We start from the raw sequence: 23929 nt of genomic DNA on the forward strand, positions 1-23929 counted from the left end.
ATTCATTGATATTGAAAGTATATATATATATATATATATATATATATAGTTTTTCATTAAAGGAATAGGACTAATTATATATTATTTTTTATTTATATTTTGATATCTATACTTTTAAAAATTATATTAAGATCTCTACGTTTAGCTTCCTATATACGATTAAAAAGATAATTTCATAGGATTAAAAATCAAGAGAGAGAAATTTTATTAGAGTAACGAGATCAAATATTTTATTTTTATAAAGATAAAAATTTTAATAATAATTTTTAAAATATATGAATTAAGATGCTAAATATAACTAATTAAAAAAGGTAATTTATAATTAGTCTAAATGATTATATAAACCTTTGTCAAGCAAGCTTGGTTCTTAACGTCCGTTCATCGCCTCTGGTTTATTCTTCTCCACGACTCCCTTCTCAAAACGACTTCAACGTAAACGCGCAGCGAGACAGAGAGAAAAAGTCCAGGTCCGGATCCACTAGAAGTCACATAGCAAATAAAGCCGTTACTACCGTTCACAGCGCGACGCGTGTCCATAACACCGGATATGACGGAGCGGGTTTTAAAAGCCCTCTTGTTTTCTCATCCCATGGACACTGTCGAGAAAGGAGGGATCCTAAGAATGGCGATCGATCCCCCCTTCCGCCTTCTCCTCCACCTCCGCTTCCTCATCGCCCGTCACCAAATATAAAGGAAGGGGAGGAGGTTTGATTCCCGGTCCTTCTCTTCCGTCCCACATTTCGCCATGGAAGCCCTCGCGGAGCTCTGCGACCTCGTGGCGCAGAACCCCGACCTGTTCGCCGACAAACTTTCTTGGATCTGTTCCCGCTGCCCTCCCTCCCTCAACCGGTCCACTCCCGGCGGCGCCTCCGCGGTCCCTCCTCGCGTATCTCGCTCCCAGCTCCACGCCCTCGTCGCCCTCGTCCGTCTCCTCTCACGGTGCGCCACCGCCCCCGCCTCTGCCCGTGCTCCCCTCCTCGACTTCCTCCGCGTCGCCCCGTCCGTCGCTTTCCGCCCCTCCTTCTGGCCCCAGGCCTTCTCCTTCGACCAGATCTCCCTCTTCTTCTCGGACCTCCTCCGGTACACAGCCCAGGCTGCCGACCTCTCACCCGACCTCTCCGCCGACCTCTCCGCCTTCTTTGGTGGAACCGTCGTTGCCGTTGTCTCCATCCTCAGCGGTGGCGGCGACGGAGACCCGGCCATCGCCCGCACCTTCCTCGTCGCCATCTCCAGGAGCTGCCCCCCGATCGGTCCCGCTGAGTCTGAGCGGCTCGTCGGATGCCTCCTCGACCAATTCGCCTCCCGCGGGGCCGAAGAGGCTACATCTGTTTCCTCACTCTCCGAGAACTCGTCGTCGTGGAGCTCCTCAGTGCAGAGCACGCCGTCGAAGGGGAAGACTAAAGATGAAGATCGGGAGACCGCTGACGACGCTGCGAGCGAGGTCTCCTCTGTGACTCCTATGGGGAATGGGAGCTCGGGTGGCATTGCAGGGAGCGGTGCAGATCAATTAATATCCAATGAGGGGCCGGGAGTGGTGAGGCAGGACATGGTGGTGTTTGAGGAGGAGACCGTGGACAGGTTAGAGAAGCAGGAGATCGCATTCAGGTTATTTGGACAGATGATGGATAGAAACGGGGCGATCAACTCCGAGCATTTAGAGCAGGTTAGAAAGGTGGCCACGAAACAGATCAAGTCTTTGCCAGCATTTCTAAAGGTTAGTTTGTACCTCTTTTCCTTTTTTCTTTAATCAAAATAAACACACTCTTATACTCTTCCATCTATAACTCATGAAGGTCCTTATTTATGCTGCTTATTCAGGTATTGTTCTAAAATTACTTTCAACGAATTGTGTCATCTTTCCTGACCACAATTAGTATTAGAGTGAAATGTTTTGTATAAAAAAGGGGGGCAGCATGAATTTAAAATAATGTTTAAACTTGACCAAATCAGTACAAGAATCTTAGCTCGCCTAAAATTAAAAGTGAATTTCTAATGTTGCAAGAATTTAATAGTCTATGGTTTTTCTGATCTGAATTACTGGACTGTGATGTGTGGACGACTGCTTTTTGTTTGGTTAGGATGACTAAAGTTCCTTTTTGATTATCCACTTCCAGGTTCGAAAACGTGACTGGAGAGAACAGGGTCCACAGCTGAAAGTTAGAATAAATACAAAGTTGTCCTGTTGTCAAGCAGCAATAGTAGTGCAGATTAAGAGCCTCATCTCTCTAGATTCAGATGGGAAATCTTCCAAAGATCTATTGCGTCGAACACTTGCCTTACTCCTGGATGCTGCAGAAGCTTGCATAGTCTCTTTATGGCGAAAATTGAAAAAATGTGAGGAGCTGTTCAGCACATTACTCAGTGGAATTAGCCAAATAGCCGTGTCTCGTGGGGGCCAGCTGTTGAGAGTGTTGCTCATTCCCCTGAAGCCACTTGTCCTGACCACCTGTGCTCAGGTCTGCTTCTGGCTTTTATTGGATATGGATATTGCTCTTCTTAACCCACATCAAGTTATGAACATATATAATTAGCTTTTGGTGTTTGCTCCTTGGAACAGGCTGATATGTCAGGAAACAATCAGGGAACTATGTTTGAGACTGTCACAAAGCTATGTTGTGAAATAATTGAGTTTGGATGGAGCAAAGATAGGGCTCTTGTTGACACTTTTATCATGGGTTTAGCTTCATGCATTCGGGAAAGGAATGACTATGAGGAGCAGGTATGGAAAACTGTTCCTTCCTAGACAAAGTGGTTCTGCTTCTAACAACCCTTAGGAAGTTCAATATAGTTGTTTTTGTATATAACTGGACCAGCTTATTTATAGAGGATTACTTCGAATGATTAGATTGCCATTGACATTGCACTTCATATTTTGTAAGCTCGTTAACTTTTTAGATGAAATTAATAAAACATTAAAATTTTTTATTCCTGTAATGGATGATAGAGCTGTGCACCAGGTTGTTTTCTAATGCTAAAGTTTGTTTTAATTGCTATGCCATAATGGAGCTTTATTCGCCTATGTGGCTTTTGTTTCTTGTTTCTTGTTTCAGTGTCATTTGAGTTTTGCCTTCAGAAAACAATATATGTTGGATTCCCTACATAAACTATTTTCTGTTGCAGGATGGGAAAGAAAAACAGGCTGTTCCTGTTGTCCAGCTGAATGTCATATGTCTCCTTGCTGACTTGAGCTCGTCAGCGAATAAGTGGGAAATCGTAGACATGATTTTGCCCCTCTTCATTGAGAGTCTTGAAGAGGGAGATGCTTCCACTCCAAGTTTATTACGTCTCCGAGTATGAAACCTTGTCTCCTACGAATGTATATGCTAGTGTTTAGTGTTAAACTGTGTGTCTTGTTAGGCTTTTGTGTAGTTTTAGTTTTATCATTTTGATTTCTTCTGATGTAACTGCTGTCATCCATAGTGTGGCAATCTTGTTGAAATGATTTTCATAAATATTTCAGCTATTAGATGCCGTATCTCGCATAGCTTGTTTGGGTTTTGAGAAGTCCTATCGTGAGACGGTAGTTTTAATGACTAGAAGCTATTTGGATAAACTCAAGAATATTGGATTGACAGAAAACAAAACACTGCCCTCAGAAGCTACTACGGAGCGAGTAGAGGTCTGTTTAGTTGTTTCTTTGGACTCCATATTATGTTTTACTTCACAAACATCTAATTTGTCATTGTTTGCTAACTGCTTCAACTATATTCTAGACACTTCCTGCAGGGTTTCTTCTGGTTGCTTCTCGTCTTACCGCCGCAAAACTAAGGTCTGACTACCGCCATAGGCTATTATCTTTATGCTCTGATGTGGGACTAGCTGCTGAATCACAAAGTGGAAGGTAGGGTTTTGATGGGTGACAGGTCTTTGTGTCAATTTTGTTACACTTCATGTAGGTAGCCAAGCCTATGCACGAATCTTTTCAGGGGCTTGATGTATGGGCAGCCACCTGATTGTGGACATTGCCCCTGCTGCCCAATATGAAGGACACAGAAAATGTCAAGCACTGTTAGCTGTGTGCTCAGTCTTGTATCATAGCAACCTGTGGAACATTTGAAGTTTTGGTTATCTAAAGCTCAAGGAGTTCTTTTTATGTTTCTCTCTTTTGTTATTCTCAGTGTGATGCTTTTGATTTTGTAGGAGTGGTGCCGATTTCTTAGGGCCATTACTGCCTGCAATTGCAGAAATCTGCTCTGACTTTGATCCTGCAGCCAATGTTGAGCCTTCTCTATTAAAGCTATTTCGAAACCTATGGTTCTATATTGTTTTGTTTGGCTTAGCACCTCCGATTCAACAAAATCAGATCCAAACAAAGCCAGTATCAACATCGTTAAATACTGTGGGAAGTGTTAGCACCATACCTCTTCAAGCTGTGGCTGGGCCATACATGTGGAATGAGGAATGGTCTATGGCTGTCCGACGCATTGCAAAAGGAACACCACCTCTGGTAAGCTAATAAAAGCATCATAATACTTCTGCGGAATATCTTCATCTTACATCAGTTGTTGTACCATATCAAATACATTTAATGAAACCATTTTTCAGTTCTTGCAAGCAGATACTGCTTTTTCACATACGACATGCTAAGTTTTTTGAGTATACATGCAACATCCATCTTTTACTCTTTGAAACAAACTTGTGTGATGCTTGCAAGCTTCCTTTTTTGTTGTCCTTGTATAATTGATAACTTTTCTTCCATATCAGCTCTTTCATGTTTTAAGGTTTGCAACTGTTTTTTTGTAGGATCAAGAGTTAGTTTTTTGCAGTGACAAAAGTCTTAAAATCTGAATCATCTTATGTTAACTAGATTGCTAATTAATGATGCTAATAATTGTTATTTGTATATTTACTTGATGGATAATGGTTCTGTATTATGGCAATGGACATGTTTGTGATAGGTTGTTAGTTCAGTGAAATGGCTTGAAGATGAATTGGAGCTAAATGCACTTCACAACCCTGGAAGTCGTCGTGGCAGTGGTAACGAGAAAGCTGCTGTTGCTCAGAGAGCTGCCCTTTCTGCTGCATTAGGAGGACGAGTTGAGGTAGCAGCAATGAGCACAATTTCAGGTTCAAATGAAATCTTTGTTAAAAAGACGTTGTATTTTGCTTTACTTCTTTTTTTAATCTTTGCATCTCGTAGGATCTGATTCAAAGTGCTGTTCTGGCTATGATTGGCTTAGTAAAAAGTAGATTCATCTAGCTAGGAGAAGAGAACAATCTATACTAATATTGTTTGAATTTTTATTTGAACAACAGGTGTTAAGGCAACATATCTTCTTGCAGTAGCTTTTTTGGAGATAATACGGTTTAGTTGTAATGGTGGCTTACTCTCTGCTGACCCCTCTTCGACTACATCAAAAAGTGCGTTCAGTTGTGTGTTTGAGTATCTACTTACTCCAAACTTGATGCCTGCCGTGTTTCAATGCTTGACTGCAATCGTGCATAGGGCTTTTGAAGCAGCAGTATCATGGCTGGTAAGCTTTTGATGCTTTTTGAAATATGCACTTTCCTTTTTATATGGTGCTTTGTTTTTTACTTGAAAACTTTTATATCATACATTTATTTTATTCTGGTTGTTACTCAACTATGGATGTTGACCAGGCATCTCTCTAGTTTATTGTATGTGGTATATGGTTTCTATTATTCATCCATATGAATTGTGTCAGATGTGTCAATAAGATGAACACCAGATTCCCAGAAAACATTTTTGGATAGGTTTTAACAATAAAATGAATGACTATAAACAAACATTTTCTGATGTATTATTGCATTTTCACAACATTCTAAATCAAGTTATTTTGTCAAAGTATGCTTATTTAGTTATTTTTGTGATGTATGTTCTAACTCTTGCATTTGTCTAATATATGATCTTTTTAAACTTATTTTTGTATATGTGCCAATATATCAATCATTATACTGTCTTGTTTTTGCCAGATTAGACATGTACATAAACACATCTGAATTCATTCACACTGCTTAAATTTTTAAGTTTGCTAAATATTTTATTGATGCATTTATTTATCTATTTGCCTGTTCTTCTGATAAATTTTACATCTAATGTCAAGGAGGATCTTTATATGCTCTTTCTTAAAATGGTCAGAAAAAAGTTGCTCTCTAGTAGGCGATAATTGCGATGATCCTTGTTTATTTGAACTCATACTGTTGAGAAAAACAGCAAACGATTGATCTCCACCATGCAGGCACTTAAATTGTGCAGAGCATGAATGTTTTGCATTTAATCCCCATTCGGTTTTATAAGATTGTTGTTTGATACTTTGACCTGTTATCGAGTGAAAGTGGAAGTTCTTGAAAATATTAGTTAAGGCAAAATATTATTTTATGGTGATATTTATGGATAATAAAATAAAAAATCTTTGGATTAGGTATTATTTATGGTGTTTTTTCACCAAACCAAAAAGGCTGAAAGGAAATAAAAAGTTATTCAAGAAATGAGTGAAATTAGATGCTAGCTTTGGTTATCAGGTTATCAAGGAAATAGAAAGTAAACTGATACACCATTAACAAGTTTTATATAGGCCTACTTGAACTGTTACACTTGATTATTCAAGTTCTCATATATGCATAATTGAACTGTTACACTTCAATGTTAAGTTGCTCGTATGTGCAGACATCAAAATGGCTCAGTGTTGGCAAATGTTAAAGCATCAATATGATTTCTTTGCAAGGAATAGGCTGCAGAAGGTTATTAATTTTTAGCCATTGGAAGGATATTTAAAATATTTTTAGCATGGAATTAAGACATCTTTATAATATCGTGATCTGTGGCCGAGTCTTGGTGCATGGTGAGGTTTCTGCTGCCTGATCTAGGTGATCATGTATATAATTTCATGATTGGGGTGCCTCTTTGCTATAATTTCACGATTATCTTTCCAACAATCATTAACAATGCTATACTATAGGGGAGTTCTCTACCCAACTCTTTATTTACATATTTTTTCAGCATTGTCATCATTATTCTCTGGGCCTGTACTGTTAGCTCCTTAGTTAATATTGGTTTCCACCTCTACCTTGTGCTCATTTGACATGTCTACCAAGACTACTCTCAACCCAGAACATTTACTATAGATGAAAAATGGCACATGAGAGCTATTTCAGGAGAGAAGTCTTCATTTCTGCACAAATTTGAGATGTTCTGCTCATGGTATGCAATTTCGAATGGTACCGTTTGGTACGGGTGGTACGTACCGGTCCGACGGCATACCGGTACGCGGACCGCCCGCTACCGGACAGACCGTGCTACAGTAAGAGGAAATCGCTCGGTAAGCCCTGGTGTACCGTTTGGTATGCCCTAATGTACCGCTCGGTACGCCGGTACCGTATCATATCGAGCCAACCTTGAAACACCGGTACGGTACGGTATTGCATACCTTGGTTCTGCTTAAGGATAAAAAATCTGTTACTAAATATATACATGGTTTTTTGGATGAGGAAAGGAGCTAAAGAAGAAATTTGAAGGACAAGAAAAAATAGATACCAAGCTACGCAACCAGATGATAATCTGAGTAATATGTCTGCCACCAATAAGAGGCATTTTAATTAGACTTTTGACAACTAGATGGTGAGAGTGAGGCAAGCCTTAATCACCAATTTTATGTGATTTGATTTTCTCATATCATTAATAACCATATCATGCTACGCAACCAGATGATAATCTGAGTCTAATATGTCTGTCACCAATAAGAGGCATTTTATTAGACTTTAACAACTAGAAGGTGAGAGTGAGGCAAGCCTTAGTCACCAATTTTATGTGATTTGGTTTTCTTAGATCATTAATAACCAGCTGTTCATTTTTTCAACTGCTTAAATCTTATATCATAAATAAAAGGAATTCTAAGCTTGACATCTTGTAAAGAATCGAGTAATCAATTGCTAACTTTCATGTCAACTCTTTGGGCCTGTGACAACTGACAATATCTTAATCTAATTCGAGTGTATCATCTGGTTGTTGCATTCTATTAATTATAATTGCTACCACTGTTTTTTTTATTGGGATTGAATTGTGGCAAATTCTTATATAGTAATTAGCTTTATTGATTATCTAGGAGGAAAAAATATCTGATATAGGACAAGAAGCTGAAATAAGGGAATCGGTTCTTTCTGCTCATGCGTGCTATCTCATAAAGAATTTGTCACAAAGGGATGAACATGTCCGTGATATTAGTGTTAATTTGTTAACTCAGCTGAGAGAAAAGTTTCCACAGGTTAGTTCTCCCTTTATGTTGGCTGGATGATTCTCATACGTTTCTTGCGATCTTTCAGTTATTTTGTTGTAAAAACTGGTTGTTTTGCCTGCAGGTATTATGGAACTCTTTGTGCTTGGATTCACTTCTTTTTTCAGGTCATAATGAATTACCATCTATTCAAGTACATGATCCTGCTTGGCTTGCCACAATTCGCTCTTTATACCAAAAAATTGCTCGAGAATGGATCACTACTGCTCTTTCTTATGCTCCATGCACTACACAGGGTCTTCTACAGGTTTGCTCAAGGAATAAATAAGCTGTACTTACATGATTAGGATCTTAATGAATTTATGTCAATTGTGGTTGAAAAAAAAGCTTCTTCAGTTAGAGTTGAATTCTACTTTATGAGTTTTATGATGAGATTTATGTTTTTGTAGACTAATAACCAAGTTTTAAATACCATTCGAACATTTGATGGTACAGTCGATATGGTATTTACTGGTTTGACAATCAGCCAAGATGAGGGCTACATAATTTCTTATGATTGGTTCAATATGGGCTTTACTGTGCTGTAAAATCACTTTACCAGGTTTACTAGACCATGTTTTGCTTTTTAACAATTCTCTGTATCATTTTTTTAAATTTCTTCTTTCTTCTTTGTCTTTTCTTGATTTCTCTACTCTCTTTTTTTTCTTCCTTTATTTTTCCCCTCCTCCCCATTGCATTCACTTTTGCCTCCACCCTGCCGCATTATCGGTGTCTTCTCTTCCTTTGTACCACATCGGGCTTATTGGATGATAGTAAGCTAATTGTTACTGGTATCCACCATCAACTCCATTTTTTTTACTTCTTTTCTTATATTTCTATATTTCTTCATACCAAGTTGCCGTCTCTCCACCTCCTCTTGCTTCACTCCATCGTTTCTTGTTGCCTCGTCGTGGCCTCTCGTTCATCGCCTGATGTGTAATTCTTTGGTTTTGTTCCACATTAAATATGAGAGAGAAGTTGAGTTCACACATAGAGATAGACGAGTCTTCTACTATTAACTTGGATTTAAATATTTTATATCTATGGTTAAGACTGGTCAAATTATCCCATCGGTTGGGTTGTGACAAATAATACTTGTGGATGAGGCGTGAGGACATTGCGTGGAGCCACCACCAATAGGCGGAGACTCACATGCACTACACTAGGGTTTTTGATGAGGACATCAAGTCTTAAATGAGAGAGATGGTAATATCCTGATTTATACCTATATCAAATGTTGCAGGAACATTGGACTGGTTTATGAGGTGTTAACTTGAACTAAAACATTTTGGGCTAGTGGTTCACGTCCATTAAGGGAATGGGATAGTTATTCTAACCCGATGGGTCATGATATGATTACCTGACCTCCTCTTCTCTCTCTCTTTGCTTCTTCCGGCTGATGGCAACCAGTACTACTTCATACCAACAACCAGTATATGTAATTTCAATATCATACATGTCCGACCACCAATCAGTATTGGTACAGACTTGAGATTTAGTCCTTGGTTAGGTGTCCGTTAAATGTCTTACCACACATGTGCTAGCGTGGTCTGATCTTTCTATACATCATATTAGGTTGTATCAGAATTCATGTTGGTATGGCTGACTTTGTTGGTCCAAACTTCAATGTATAGATGCTTAACATAATCTACGGATGCTTTCAACTAGGTCCACCAGTATGTGGCTGATACATTAACAATTTTTTTGGCTCATTATTATATCCAAGATTTTTATTACTACATTTAATTGGAAGGTGTAAAGATTCAAAATATATACTCTGATTTCTAACAAAGAGGAACCTGCATATATTGGCAGTTTGATGCCAGTATATACATATGCTGGGCCATGGAGACGCAAATTTCTTTACTTACATTATATAGGATATATTATTCTCGAGGCATCCAAGTTTACTTTTATCGAAGTTGGGATTTTATGGCCTCATTGTTGTTATTTGTTGTATACAAGTTTAGTTGTAGTTTGATTTATTCTTGTGCTGGACATCTAGTCTCGACCAAATTTGTCACTTTTGTAGGGATGGGATCACAATAAAAATGCAATGAAACAGTTGACAGCTAGGTTATTTTGAAAGCCTTGTTTCACCACCCTGTTTCCTTTTCTGGACTCAAATACTTTTTCCTCAGTGTCTTCTATATTGAAGGGTCCTTGCCTGAGAAAAAGAGGCTTATGAATGTTCTTGTGATGAAAGAAAAAAAAAAAACAAAGTTGCTTGGCCTAATCTTCTTCTCTTTCATCTCTATTCTCACTTTTTTTTCTTCTTCCTTCTCATTTGCTGATTTATGAAATATTTTACTGAATTTATGCCATTGAAAATTCAATATTGTGGTAATTAAGGTTATCAACATGCTGATGATGATTCTAGACAGGTAGATTGGATGAATTTGTATTATTTGGGTTGGTTTGGATTCTCCCATGCTTAGACTTAATAAATGAAAGAATACACGATGTCTATTATGGGCGGATTAGTTAAGCATGAAGGGTTTGTCAGTCCATAGATGCTTTTCATAGTATTGAGCAGAGTTCTTGCATGAAATGACATTGGTGATAGCCTCAATTGGAAAGTCAAATTTCATTAGAACCATTTAGCAATGATCTGACCTATCTCCATTCATCTTCTGATAGAATAGCCCTAAACTAAATCAGCTTTGGTTTCCCATTGTACAATGCTAGTTAGACGTCTGTTTGAAACCTCTTAGGCAACATAATTGGTCTGCCATAACAAAAGACAAAATTTGATGCTCCAAATGGAACTTTTCTCTGTGCTGATTGGATGATTAAGCTTATATAGTTCCTTGGCGCATCACAACAATTGCATCACATTGAATACTTTTTATTTGTGAAACATTTTTGGACCAGAATGCAGGAGAGGTGTCACTATGCTCTTCTTAAGTTACTAATACACATATACATATAATGAGACATTTAATTGACATTAAGGTTTGCATATCACACAAATTATAATGAGAAATTTCTTTGGCACACTAGAGTTGTTATGCTTTTTGAATCTAGTTTCTCCATAAGAACTCTTATATAGTGTTCGGTTACACATTCTGATGTTTGACATTACAATGCCAGGAAAACCTATGCAAGCCGAATGCTTTGCAGAGGACACAACATGCATCAGATGTGGTTTCCCTTTTGTCTGAAATACGTATCTGTACAGGGAAGAACGATTCTTGGACTGGCATTAGGACGGCAAATACTCCAGCGGTTATATATTCTGCAGCAGCAGCATCAGGAGCCAAAAAGGAAGTATCGGATGGTTTTATTCTGGAAGTTCTTTCAACTGCTGTTGTGAGTGCGACAGTTAAGTGCAACCATGCTGGGGAGATTGCTGGTATGAAAAGGCTATATGAGAGTATTGGGGGTTTTCAGATGGGCATGTCTCCAGGAAGTCTGGGACTTGGTCTTGGTCAACCCATGAATGTAGGGTTACCCTCTCCGCAATTAAATCTTAAAAAGGAATCATTCAGCGAAATTCTTCTTTCGAAGTTTGTTCATCTGCTTCAGCAATTTGTTGGTACTGCTGAGAAAGGATTAGTGATGGATAAGACATTATTTCGTGAAACATGCTCTCAGGCAACTGCATTACTTCTGTCATACTTGGTAAACCTTTGAATTTCATTTTGAAGTTCTTTTTGCTAATCCTGTGTTTTGTCATTACACTGTCTCTGGCACTTATTGTTATTGATTGAGATGATGATCAGGATGCTGAGTCTAAATTGAACATGGAAGGATTTTCACAACTATTACGGCTTCTTTGCTGGTGTCCTGCTTACATCTCTACACCAGATGCGATGGAGACTGGAATATTTATCTGGACATGGCTGGTTTCTGCTGCACCTTCGCTGGGATCTCTTGTCCTCGCAGAGCTCGTTGATGCCTGGCTGTGGACAATAGATACAAAACGTGGATTGTTTGCATCAGAGATGAGAAATTCTGGTCCTGCTGCAAAATTGAGGCCGCATCTTGTTCCTGGTGAGCCTGAAGCACCAGAAGAAAAAGATCCTGTAGAAGGGCTAATTGCGCATAGGCTCTGGCTTGGTTTCTTCATTGACCGTTTTGAGGTTAGGATTGAGTTTGTGGCTATTCGTCAGTTCTCTCCTGTAGCATCCTCTATGATAGTGTAGTTAATAGAATGCTCACATGTGGATATTTAGTTTTGATTCTGAGACTGATGTAGGACAACTTAGCTCTGATGCCAAACTTGATGTCGGACAAGTTCGTGACAAGCAGAGAGAGTATTATTTTATTTAAGAATAGATGAGGGAAAAGATAAAGATTGTGAATGATAATAGAAAAAAACTAACTACTAGACTCTCTGTCTCAAGAAGTACTTCCTAGGGATAAAGACTTCACATCTCCATTTGTCTCATACATAGATGATGAAATCATATAATTGAGACAAGAAACATGGTCTTACAACACTCGTACATAATGTGAAAAAACTTATATTTATTCAATCATTCTATGATCTTTAGTTATTATCTCTTTCCATCTTATTAGAGACTCCCAAGTACATATTAAGGTAAATCAATCATCAGTTCTCTTCTTTGGAAAGATATATTCTTATTTTCTTATGAACATTCTTTGAAACTACTTGATCAGTAGATTTCCTTCTTTGTCTCTTCAATAATGATGAAACTTCTTTAAAGGAAGAAATCTTTAATACACCCTTGAAATATTCAAAGCAAGCTCAAGATATGTTTTCTTTCTTTTTACTGGGAATCTTAATTGAAGCCTAAGATTAATGTTCTTCCTTTTTTATGTTTGTTTTGTTCTCTTAAACAATTTTGGTAAGTAATTTGCCATTTGGCAACTTTACACAGCAAAAGCAGCCCTTGAACAAATAAAATTTATTCAAACAAAAAAAAATAAAAATGGTCGTGTATCATGTACTTTTATTGAATAGGAACTCATTGACTTCAATTGGATGAAATTTTGATCAACCTTAATTATAAACATGTTGGTTAAATCAACAGTTCTGATATAATTTGACATATGACTATAAAACATCTTGGTTAAATGAACAATTCTGATATAACTTGGCATAGGACTACTTGATTCTGATACCAAATCTAATGTACGACGAGCTTTGATACCATGTTCATGACAAATGAGAAAGAGTAAGGGAATAGGGAAAAGGAAAGATGATAATTGAGAAAGATGATATAAAAAAGGAAAATTATTAACCTCCTTATGTTTCAAGAAGTGATTCTCACAAGGATGATAGAATCGCAGTATCGCACCATCAAGGAAAGAAACATAGTCTCATACCACTTGCATATGTTGTGGGAATTTTTTTTTTGTTCATTCTATGTCTTTGATCTTTTGTTTCAATCCTTTTCCCTCTTTCTATAAACCCAACAAATACAACAGGAAAGAAAAATACAAAAATAAGAAAAGTATACAATTACATCATGACAAATGGATAATCTACTTCCTATATGTGTGTGTGTGTGTTTGTGTGTGTGTGTGTGTGTGTGTGTGTGTGTGTGTTTGTGTGTTGACAACTAATCTTCCTTGGCAAAATTGATTTATGGGCCTCCCTCCATTTTTGTTAATTCTTTGTCCATAGGGATGAAATCTTCAACTGAGCCCAAGATGTATTTCCTTCTTTTCCTTAGATTCTCTAACAAAGACCAAGATTAATCTCCTTTTTTCTTTGGCTCCCTTTCTTTTCTTCTTTTGGGCAATATTGGTAATTAATGTAGCATAATAGAAGATGCTACTATTTGGCAGATTATGACATTGCAAAATACCCCATGAACTAATAATATATTTTTTTAAACAAGAAATATATTTATATGTTCATGCATCATAAACAACTTTGCATTAGGTGATATAAATTCTGTTTATTTGTTATTAATGTTTAACATTACTAGAACTTCGTAGGCCTGAGTCTCCTGGCAACAGAGTCATGAGAATGGTGTTTTATTTTTATAAACCAAGTGGAATGTTAACATAATGGATTCTAGTTTGGCTAAAAGGAAAATCATGTCTTGGAGTTCTTCCAATTTTGGTTAGATTGAGAGGCTACACTCCTAAAGTTTATGAGCAACAGTTGGAGTTCCATTGATGTTTTGTGCAAATATTTAGTATTACTGCTTATATAACTCTAGTCATTCCAAATTCACCCATGAACAAATAAGTTAGACAATTCTAGTTGTTCCAAGAGTCCCACAAACAAATTTATTTACATCCTTCAATTTTTTTCTTGATGAACTAAATTGAAGTGACTTGATTTCAAATGGATAGTTGGAATTTGATAGTGAAAGGACTATCTAAATTTAATCAATAACCCAAAAGGAAAGTTCCTTATGCTCTATGTAAGCCACCCTAAAATGTCAATGTCTATTGCTCCAATCTTACTATCATATAGTCTTCTTCTGCATGTATACATGATGTCCTTTTTATTATGACTAATCAAGCTTATCCTTTGATCTTGGGTCGTCATCAAGGATTTAAATACCAATCAGATTGGTACATACTGATTGATATCTACTGGTTCGACCTAGTGCCGGTGACGACATGTTTAGCCTGATATCTATGCAATACAATTCATTTTAAAATTTTATTTATTCGATAATCCTGGGCTCAATATACTGGCATCTACTGGATTGTAAAACTGGTATCAATCCATTATTTAAATCCTTGGTCTTCATTATGTATCATGGTTGTAGTAGCTTTCAGGTAAACTTTTCTCCAGATGTTTGTAGAATGAAGTTAACTTGCTGATGAATTATCAATAGCTTTGCTCGGTGCAATACACTCATGAAATGTATCCCCTGCGGTTCTGGGTATATCTTTGAATATATCAGTTCCTATTTGTGTTCTCGTTTTCCTGTTTTTCTATTTTGTTGTAGTTGAGTCTATTATTATATTTGCTTGACCATTACCTAGCCACCTTGCTCTCCATGATGACTGAAAGTTTTGTGTTCTTCAGCTTATAACCAAGAAACCATATCGTTTGCAATGTGTCTGACACTTTAAAATTTAAATTAATACTTTAATGGAGCATCACAAAGCATGTTTTGTCATATTGCCAGAGACTTTCTTGTCGTTGGTATATACTTTTGCATAACAAAACATGGCTTCACTTATTTATTTGATATTCTTTATATGCAGCATCCACAAATCTCAGATATGTTGCACTGATTTTGTTGTTGCTAGGTTGTTCGACATGACAGTATGGAGCAACTTCTGCTTCTAGGCCGAATGTTGCAAGGGACAATGAAATCTCCTTCACATTTTTCTCACCATCCTGCTGCTGCTGGCACCTTCTTCACAGCAATGCTTCTTGGATTGAAGTTCTGCTCATGCCAGTCACAGAAAAATTTGCAGAATTCCAAGATGGGCCTTCAATTGTTGGAGGATAGGGTTTTCCGGTTAGTAGCATTGATCCTAGCATCATTTACATTAGTTCTGTATTAACCTTTTATACTGATGGCCAACAGTTTGCTAAAATGTTAATTGGTTGTTCTTTTTCAGTATACTTCTCTTGTAGTTATAGTTTGCACTGTGTAAGTAAAGGATTAGACTCATGAAAATTGTACAAGAAACTAAAGAAATTATATTTGTGAGGAACAGTTGTTTTATTTTAATCCTAAGAAAATAAAGATGATGCAAACTTTATAGCTTATACTCTACATATTGAAGAACATTCCTTGTTGCCCTCCTCAAGGAGGCCTTGGTGCTGGATGAGCCCATTTCTCGCTCAAAGGGCTGTCTGGCCAATTACTTGCAGTTTTGGTACCAATGCAGGATTCTGGTTTGCTTTGATTGAGACCCACCCAGCATGGGATATCATGCTTGTTAGAGACAGCACATCTTGATGCTTAACACGTTGTCACCTCTATGGCTCTATCTTTATGATTATATGAAAAGTTATCTATATTTTATACATTAAGATGTTCTTATGTGATGGAAAGAGTAATGATCATCCCTCCTTATTTTCTTTTATCATGAATATGCACAAGCAAGATTACTTAATTTATTGAGCATGAAGAGAAATTATCATATCTGGCTATACCCATTTTGTTATGTGTTCTGTGTGGTGCAATCAGGTGACATTATTTTGTGTATTCCAGTGCATCCTTGAGCTGGTTTGCTTATGGGCCTGAGTGGTATGAAACGAATAGTAAGAGTTTTGCTCAAAGTGAAGCCCAATCTGTTTCATTATTTGTCCATCATCTTTTGAACGAATGCGTGGATAGCATTCCAACTGATTCATCATTGAAAGGACGAGGACGTGAGAATGAATTGTTGAATATGGTATGTTTGATTTCAAGCATTCAAACTTGTAAAGTTTAATGCTGTAACGTAGTAGACCCTATTCTCTTGTCTAATTGTCTCCTCTGCATGATTTACAGACGGAACTATCCCATCCTGTATGGGGACATATGGATAACTATGCTACTGGGCGAGAAAAGCGCAAACAGTTGCTTCTTATGCTTTGCCAGCATGAATGTGACAGGCTTGAAGTCTGGGCGCAACCCTTAAATATGAAGTATTGCTCAGTAAAATGTGCTTTTGCTTTATACATTAGTGCTGCAGCAAATGTTACACTAAAAATTTAAATCTTTTCTAATGCTTCTACAGAGACAACATATCTCGTCCTAAAATTGGCTCAGATAAATGGATTGAGCATGTAAGAACTGCATTTTCTGTGGATCCCCGCATTGCTTTCTCCTTGACATTGAGGTTCCCTACAAATTCACATGTGATGTCTGAAGTAACTCAGTTGGTACAAGTATGTTTTCTGTATGCCCAAATTTTTGATTGATTATATTCCTTTCTTTTTCTCTTGTAGTTACTACATAGCTGATAGAGAAAATTTGTTCCTATATTTTGTCCTTTTGTGATTATACCATTTGTCCCTGTTTCCTTATACCGACTCTTCTAAGAGTTGTACTTGCAGATCAAACCATCACTTCTTTTGCTTCCTAATTTCTTAATATAGTTGATCTGATTTCTCCTGGCTTTTGCTCTGTCTTTTCTTCACAGGTGCACATATCAGAGATTCGTACTATACCTGAAGCATTACCATTTTTTGTCACTCCAAAGGCAATCGAAGAGAACTCAGTATTGCTGCAGCAATTACCACATTGGGCTTCTTGTTCCATCACTCAGGCTCTTGAATTTTTCAGTCCTCCATATAAGGGCCATCCACGTGTGATGGCTTATGCCATGAGAGTTCTAGAGTCCTATCCACCGGAACGTGTGACATTTTTCATGCCACAGCTGGTACAAGCTCTACGATATGATGAAGGGGTGGGTGTCCTACATGCAAAGTATTTCTGCTCTGGCTCCCTTTTGTTTTGGCATGAATTTTATGTCATAAATAGTCACCTTGTAGTTCAAGAATACAGGTCTGCCTATGTTTTTATTATGTGCGTTCATCCCCCATTTGTTTGTTTCTATACTAACGTTATTCTCTTGAATTCTGCAGAGGTTAGTTGAAAGCTATTTGCTTCGAGCTACTCAAAGAAGTAACATATTTGCTCATATCTTGATATGGCATCTTCAGGTGTTGCCTCTAACCTTAATTTTGCAACCATTTTTGTTGTTATGTTTTTTTATACACTGATCTGTGCCTAGCTAATTGTGGTTTCCTCAAACAATTAGCTCAATTTTTTGTTCTTTACAAAATCATATTGTGGGTTTCATTAAGTCTTTCTCTGATGTCAGCTCTCCAAATTTCAAATGACAGGGTGAGTCATGTTCGCAAGAATCTGGAAAAGATGTTGATGTGGTCAAGGTAGGTTATCTTTCCATGACCTTGGCTGCATTCTATAAAGCAGAAAGCAAGTGATTTTTTATACTTTCCAAAAGGATTGTGGTAGATTGCTAACCTACTTAGCTAGTAAAAAAACATTTTATCCATTATATACATACTGAATTATAAAGATGAAGCAAGATTGAGATGTCACGTATATATTATGAGATCTCTCAGGTACTTCTCATGCAATAACACAATTTCTTAGGAAGGTTTGTTTCAGTAAATGCCAACAAATAAAATGATCCATAAGATTGAAGAATAGAATAAAAATTCAGGATGAACTGGCCACTTTGACGAAATTTACTGGAGAAGGCCAAAAAGAATTGTAAACAGAACATATTAGAAAATTAAAAGAAAAATGACTTGATGAGATCACTTGGTCTACATTCTGGTCCCGTGGGTGGTGCACTTGATAGTTAAAGTCTTGCTTTTTAGTTGAAGTCCTTACACCTCAAGGCTCAATGTATGTAATGAAGGCCGTCATTTCTCCTGGACACAGATGTCAACCATCACTCATACTTGAGCTCACCTGACACAGACATCTGTTGCTTTTTGAAATTTTGGCTTGTGTCATATTTGAGCCTGTTTTCACCGAGCCCACAGTTTTCTAACATTGGATGCATTGCAAATTAACAATGTCTTTTCTTTATGTAAATTTGTTATTGTTTGTTTGTTTTTTTTTAAATACTGGGTCAAAGCATGTTGACAGGACTTTAAAGTGAAGATTGGATTCAACATTCTATTTTGCTAAAAGTTTATGCTGTCATAAACTTGTGATCCTATATAGAGTAAATCCTTATTAGAATGATTTGTAAATTACATATATTTAGTTTGTATGTTTACATGGTTCTTTTCTTGTGATCCCGTATAGAGTAATTCCTTTCAAGCAATACTTCCTGTCGTCAGACAGAAAATTATTGATGGTTTCACCTCTGAGGCCCTTGACATGTTTCGGAGAGAGTTTGACTTTTTTGACAAAGTCACATCTATTTCTGGTGTTCTCTTTCCACTACCAAAGGAGGAACGCAGAGCTGGTATCAGAAGGTATCACTTATATAGCATTGTATTTATCATTTTTTATGCCAATGTGGTTTCAGTTTAATACCATGTAAGCGGGTTACATTTGTATTTATTTCAGAGAGCTGGAGAAAATTAGTATTGATGGTGATGATCTCTATTTACCTACTGCTCCAAATAAAATTGTTCGGGGCATTCAGTTGGATAGTGGGATTCCCCTTCAATCAGCAGCAAAAGTTCCTATAATGATTACATTTAATGTTGTTGATAAAGATGGGGATCCTAATGATGTAATGCCACAGGCCTGTATTTTTAAGGTAAGTTACTGCCATAACTTATTTCTTGTTTGTCAGTCAGAGGAACCCATTTGGATTTAGAGTTAAAGTTCCTCACTGTAGATGCATTGCTTAACTCTAATCATGTTTTAGTTTAATATGCACATTCAAGACTAATAAAGTTAATTTAGATCTTAAATTTGATCATGAGGTTAGCTTGGCAGAACCTCGATACTGAATTTTCTTTCTGTACTTCATGTATGCTGGCCTCTTTGTGATCAATTCCTGTTGGAGCTTGAGATTGAATTAGATTACAGCAACTACTGTAGCCATTATTTTTTGTAGGGTTCCAGATTTCTCTCATGACATTTATTTTTTATGTGCCTCTAGATTAAGAAGTCAGTATACCAGAAATGGTTTAGGACTTCATCAGGTGGAACTTTGGCACTATATTTTTTTTTGTGGCAATGTTGCATAAGAAAACCTTGTTATATTGGCCTATAAAATATAAATCAAGAACTGAAACTAAGTGTGGCATATTTTCAAAGACATGTTTTAAGTGCTAAAAAAATTGTAAAGTTAAAGATCTTGTCTCTAATCTTACTCTACCTTACAATCTGTTATTTGCTTTGTGCACTTTGATTTATTCCTTAAGAGTTATCTTTTTTGGCTGGCTATGCTGTATATGTGCATCTTTACATGTCTTTGTTTGATATTTAAGTTTTACTAGTTTCTTTAACCAATCTGTTCTCTTGAATACTAGATTATTACATTTGTATGTGTAACTACGTTCATGCTAAAATATCACACATCCATCATCAAGCAATAACATCTATCTTGTGATGATTTTGGGTTACAAAAAATCCACTTCTCTGTAAATAGGAAGTTCTAATTTTGAAATGCATAGTTTTCCAAATGTCTATTTCAGTGTGACATCTATCATTGAAGTTCTCTACCTCATGAATGCAGCTGCTATGCTATGTATGTTCATCTGTGTTCATAAATGAAGTACTTGGAGTCAGTTAAATTCTTTTTGTTCTTTGGTTGCATTTTGTAGTTATGCTTTTGTTTTATTAATTTGCATCTCATATATTCTTACTGATGTGTCATCAAACTGCAGTTGCTAAATTTGGGCAATTAAGGCCTTTGTTGGTATAATAATCTATGATCTGAAGTTTGGTTAGAGAGGTCATGGTTTGTGTGCTTTTTGTGACAGTCCATGGCAATCCACGCTGGACAGTATGCTTTGGCACAGGATTCAAACAGGTCTGTGCTGTGCTGAGGGCACGCAGACACTCCATTGTCCTGTCACAAAGCCTGTGCCAGATGACAAAACCTCAACTGACATGTAGTGTGCTGGATATTATTGTTTCTCCCTTATGCTAGAATGATTTTGATTGGTGATGCTGCCCTAACCAGAACTCAATAGTGGGAAATAATCCATGTAGTTGGGACATTGTGGCTTCTTGTTGCCAGTGCCACGAGTCAACACTTTGCGGGAGATTATGTATTTAAGCTCATTTTAGTACTTTTGAAACTTAGTATTGGCTTAGCTAAAATCCTCCCATTGCATTTCTTTTATTTTGCTATTAATAGCACAATATAGTATATTGTATACTACCAAGTGCTGATTGCTTACAGCATTTCCTAATATTGTAGGTTGGAGATGATTGCCGACAAGATGTTCTTGCGCTTCAAGTGATTTCTTTGCTTAGGGATGTATTTGAAGCAGTTGGGTTAAACCTGTATCTGTTTCCTTATGGTGTTCTGCCAACTGATTATGAGAGGGGCATAATTGAGGTAGGATTTCCATTTATAGTTGGTATATCTATATGTGCCAAGTGCAAATACATCTCCATTTTGATCTTTGTTTCAATTATGGGTTCATAGAATTTTTATGGCTCATGATTCTACTTTTCAGATTATATTCCCTGTTTACAACATGTAGGATTACATTACCAAACCTCAAGATTTCAACTCAAGTGATGTAGGATTAAGCTTTAATGATCAGTGTCACCTGAATTCCTATGACATTCAGATTGATATATTATCACACCTTGAGACTGTTTTGTCATCCAAGCGAAATGCAACATTATGTTACTAGATGGCCACTTAGGCACTGATCAAGATGCTTGGATGCAGTTTGGCCAAAAATATATTGGAAGATGTAGCATCTAAGGTGGTGGGCTGAAGCTCCTAGGCAGTACTGCCTACCTCAAAGCTATTTGTTTGATGATTGTGCTATTCCTTCAGTTTTCATGTTCTCCTTGGAACTTTTTAATTCTCAGTAACATATTATTGCAAGGAGTCATGGTTTGGTCAGTTTGATCTTTGTAGTTCCTATATGTTTGCTTCCAACTAATTTAGGCCAGTTGTAATAGTAGTATAGAAGCAGATGGTGATATACTGTAGGAGGACCTGAGGTTGAATGTGCTGCCATCTTCTAAACATTGGATCAGCTTAATGAAAATATATGCGGAATCCAGGAACTATATTTAGGGTTCTGATATCTGTTGCACATGGTTAAAGCTTCAATTTTAGTAGTTTGGTATCTTGATTAAGCAGCACAACTTAGTGCTTTTGCTATGATGAAATATGTTTAAAACATTGAACTATGCTGTTGCTGTGCCATAAGAGTCTCCTGTTTCTTCAGAATTTGCCGTCTATCCTGTCATATGAATTGTTTGATCAGATGATTTTGTTTGCAAAGATAATTGACACCATCTTACAAAGCTGTTTCAAGTATTTTATATCAAGGGCACACTCCATATTAGATATCTCTTAAAAATTTAGTTTTTCAAAAAATCATGCAGGTTGTTCCTAATACACGGAGTAGAAACCAAATGGGGGAGACTACTGACGGTGGTTTATATGAGATTTTTCAACAAGATTATGGACCTGTAGGTTCTCCCACTTTTGAGGCTGCACGTGAAATGTTTATGATCAGCAGTGCTGGCTATGCTGTTGCCAGCCTCCTACTTCAACCAAAGGATCGACATAATGGCAATCTTCTCTTTGACAAGTATGCTCTTTAATAATTAATTCTTCCACGAGTAATTGCAAGTACTGATAGTGTAACTTATTGTAATTTACAGCAAGGGAAGGCTTGTTCACATAGATTTTGGGTTTATATTAGAAACGTCGCCAGGTAACAATATGAGATTCGAAAGTGCTCAGTTCAAACTGAGTCACGAGATGACTCAACTGCTTGACCCTTCTGGGTCAATGAAGAGTGATACCTGGAGCCAGTTTGTCAGGTAATTTGCATAAATTGCTTACATGCAATCCATATCTGCATAGACATTTTAGATAGTCGGTGACTTGAAAAAACTCAGTTTGCACTTGAGATCTATGCACCCTGACTTTGTCATCACAAATGAAAGCATATTAAATTCAGTAAATCATATTTCATATCTCTCTCTATATGGCACCTTCTGTACGTTGTCCCATTTTGATAGCATTAAGCCAATCACATGAAGTGCTACTGTTGCATTTCTGTATCATGCGAATGCTTCTTTCTCGCATTAAGATGCTCTTCACCCTGCTACCTGTATAATCTAACATTGGCTATACAGTCTCATATTCATGAAGGTCGAGTCAAGCTAACTATGGTGGCATAGTTTGTAGATCATGTCGAGGATGCTTCCCATTAGTTATGTTGTCATGCATGCTAGATTTCATCTAAACAGTTTAAGTTGTCAACTGTTGTAAAATCAAAGGTTTACCTTCAACTCACTAATTGCTTTTCCAGTCACGGTTTGTTGAAATTTAATATCTTTGTATCAATAAGAAGTACAAACGTGACACCATCAGTGAGTATCAGAAGTCATGCAGAATCACATGACCAATGATCAATTTTTAACAGACACAGAAGTGCTAATTTCCTTGTTGCATCTTCTACCATGTTTTTAGCAACGATACCACCAAGACATTTCCTATATCTTCTTTACGTTAGCCAGAAGTTGCTAAATTTCAGGTTCGAGTATTTATGTCATTTTTTATTATTTCAGCTTGTGTGTGAAAGGATACCTTGCAGCACGGCGGCATATGCATGGAATTGTTACGACTGTACTTTTGATGGTAGACAGTGGTCTACCATGCTTCAGCAGGGGAGACCCCATAGGAAACCTGAGGAAGAGATTTCACCCCGAGATGAGTGAGCGCGAAGCTGCAAACTTCATGATAAGGACATGCAACGATGCCTACAACAAGTGGACCACTGCAGGCTATGACTTGATTCAGTATTTGCAGCAAGGAATTGAAAAGTAGATCCAACCAATACCATGCATGCATTGTAATGTTCCACAGGTCAGTTTTCTTGTTAGTAACGTAAGAGTAGCATAAACCAGTCGGGAAAATTCATGGTTTCTTGAGGCTGCAAGCATTCGTGAAATTCATGTCATGGTCTGTTCAGGTGGGTGTCGAGGTATCAATGAGTGCTTATTTTTGTGCTTGCGAGGCAGTGTAACTTGCTGAAGTCAGAGGAAGAACATTGTAACATATTTATGTCATAAGGATCATGAAGACAATAGTGCAAGAAAAGAATTCTGGTTTGTCCTTGCAAATGTTGTGGCTTCACAATATCTCACATTATCATTACATAAAGA

General features: G+C 37.3%; 1 protein-coding gene across 1 annotated transcript; it reads left to right on the forward strand.

The window, feature by feature from the left end:
- Nucleotides 1–465: 465 nt before the first annotated feature.
- LOC135673951 (phosphatidylinositol 4-kinase alpha 1-like) lies at nt 466–23887 on the forward strand. Its single transcript, XM_065183349.1, has 26 exons — nt 466–1714; nt 2115–2456; nt 2558–2719; nt 3121–3291; nt 3461–3619; nt 3714–3841; nt 4141–4447; nt 4899–5067; nt 5257–5474; nt 8064–8222; nt 8317–8499; nt 11325–11855; nt 11957–12316; nt 15423–15637; nt 16340–16523; nt 16622–16758; nt 16851–17001; nt 17256–17522; nt 17701–17778; nt 17962–18009; nt 18902–19074; nt 19169–19364; nt 20982–21122; nt 22136–22344; nt 22418–22579; nt 23333–23887. The coding sequence occupies exons 1-26, from the start codon at nt 746–748 to the stop codon at nt 23589–23591; spliced, it is 6078 nt and encodes a 2025-aa protein (XP_065039421.1). The 5' UTR covers nt 466–745; the 3' UTR covers nt 23592–23887.
- The last annotated feature ends 42 nt before the right edge of the window (nt 23888–23929 follow it).

Source organism: Musa acuminata, chromosome BXJ1-1 (assembly GCF_036884655.1).
Source record: "Musa acuminata AAA Group cultivar baxijiao chromosome BXJ1-1, Cavendish_Baxijiao_AAA, whole genome shotgun sequence".
Lineage (NCBI taxonomy): Eukaryota > Viridiplantae > Streptophyta > Magnoliopsida > Zingiberales > Musaceae > Musa > Musa acuminata.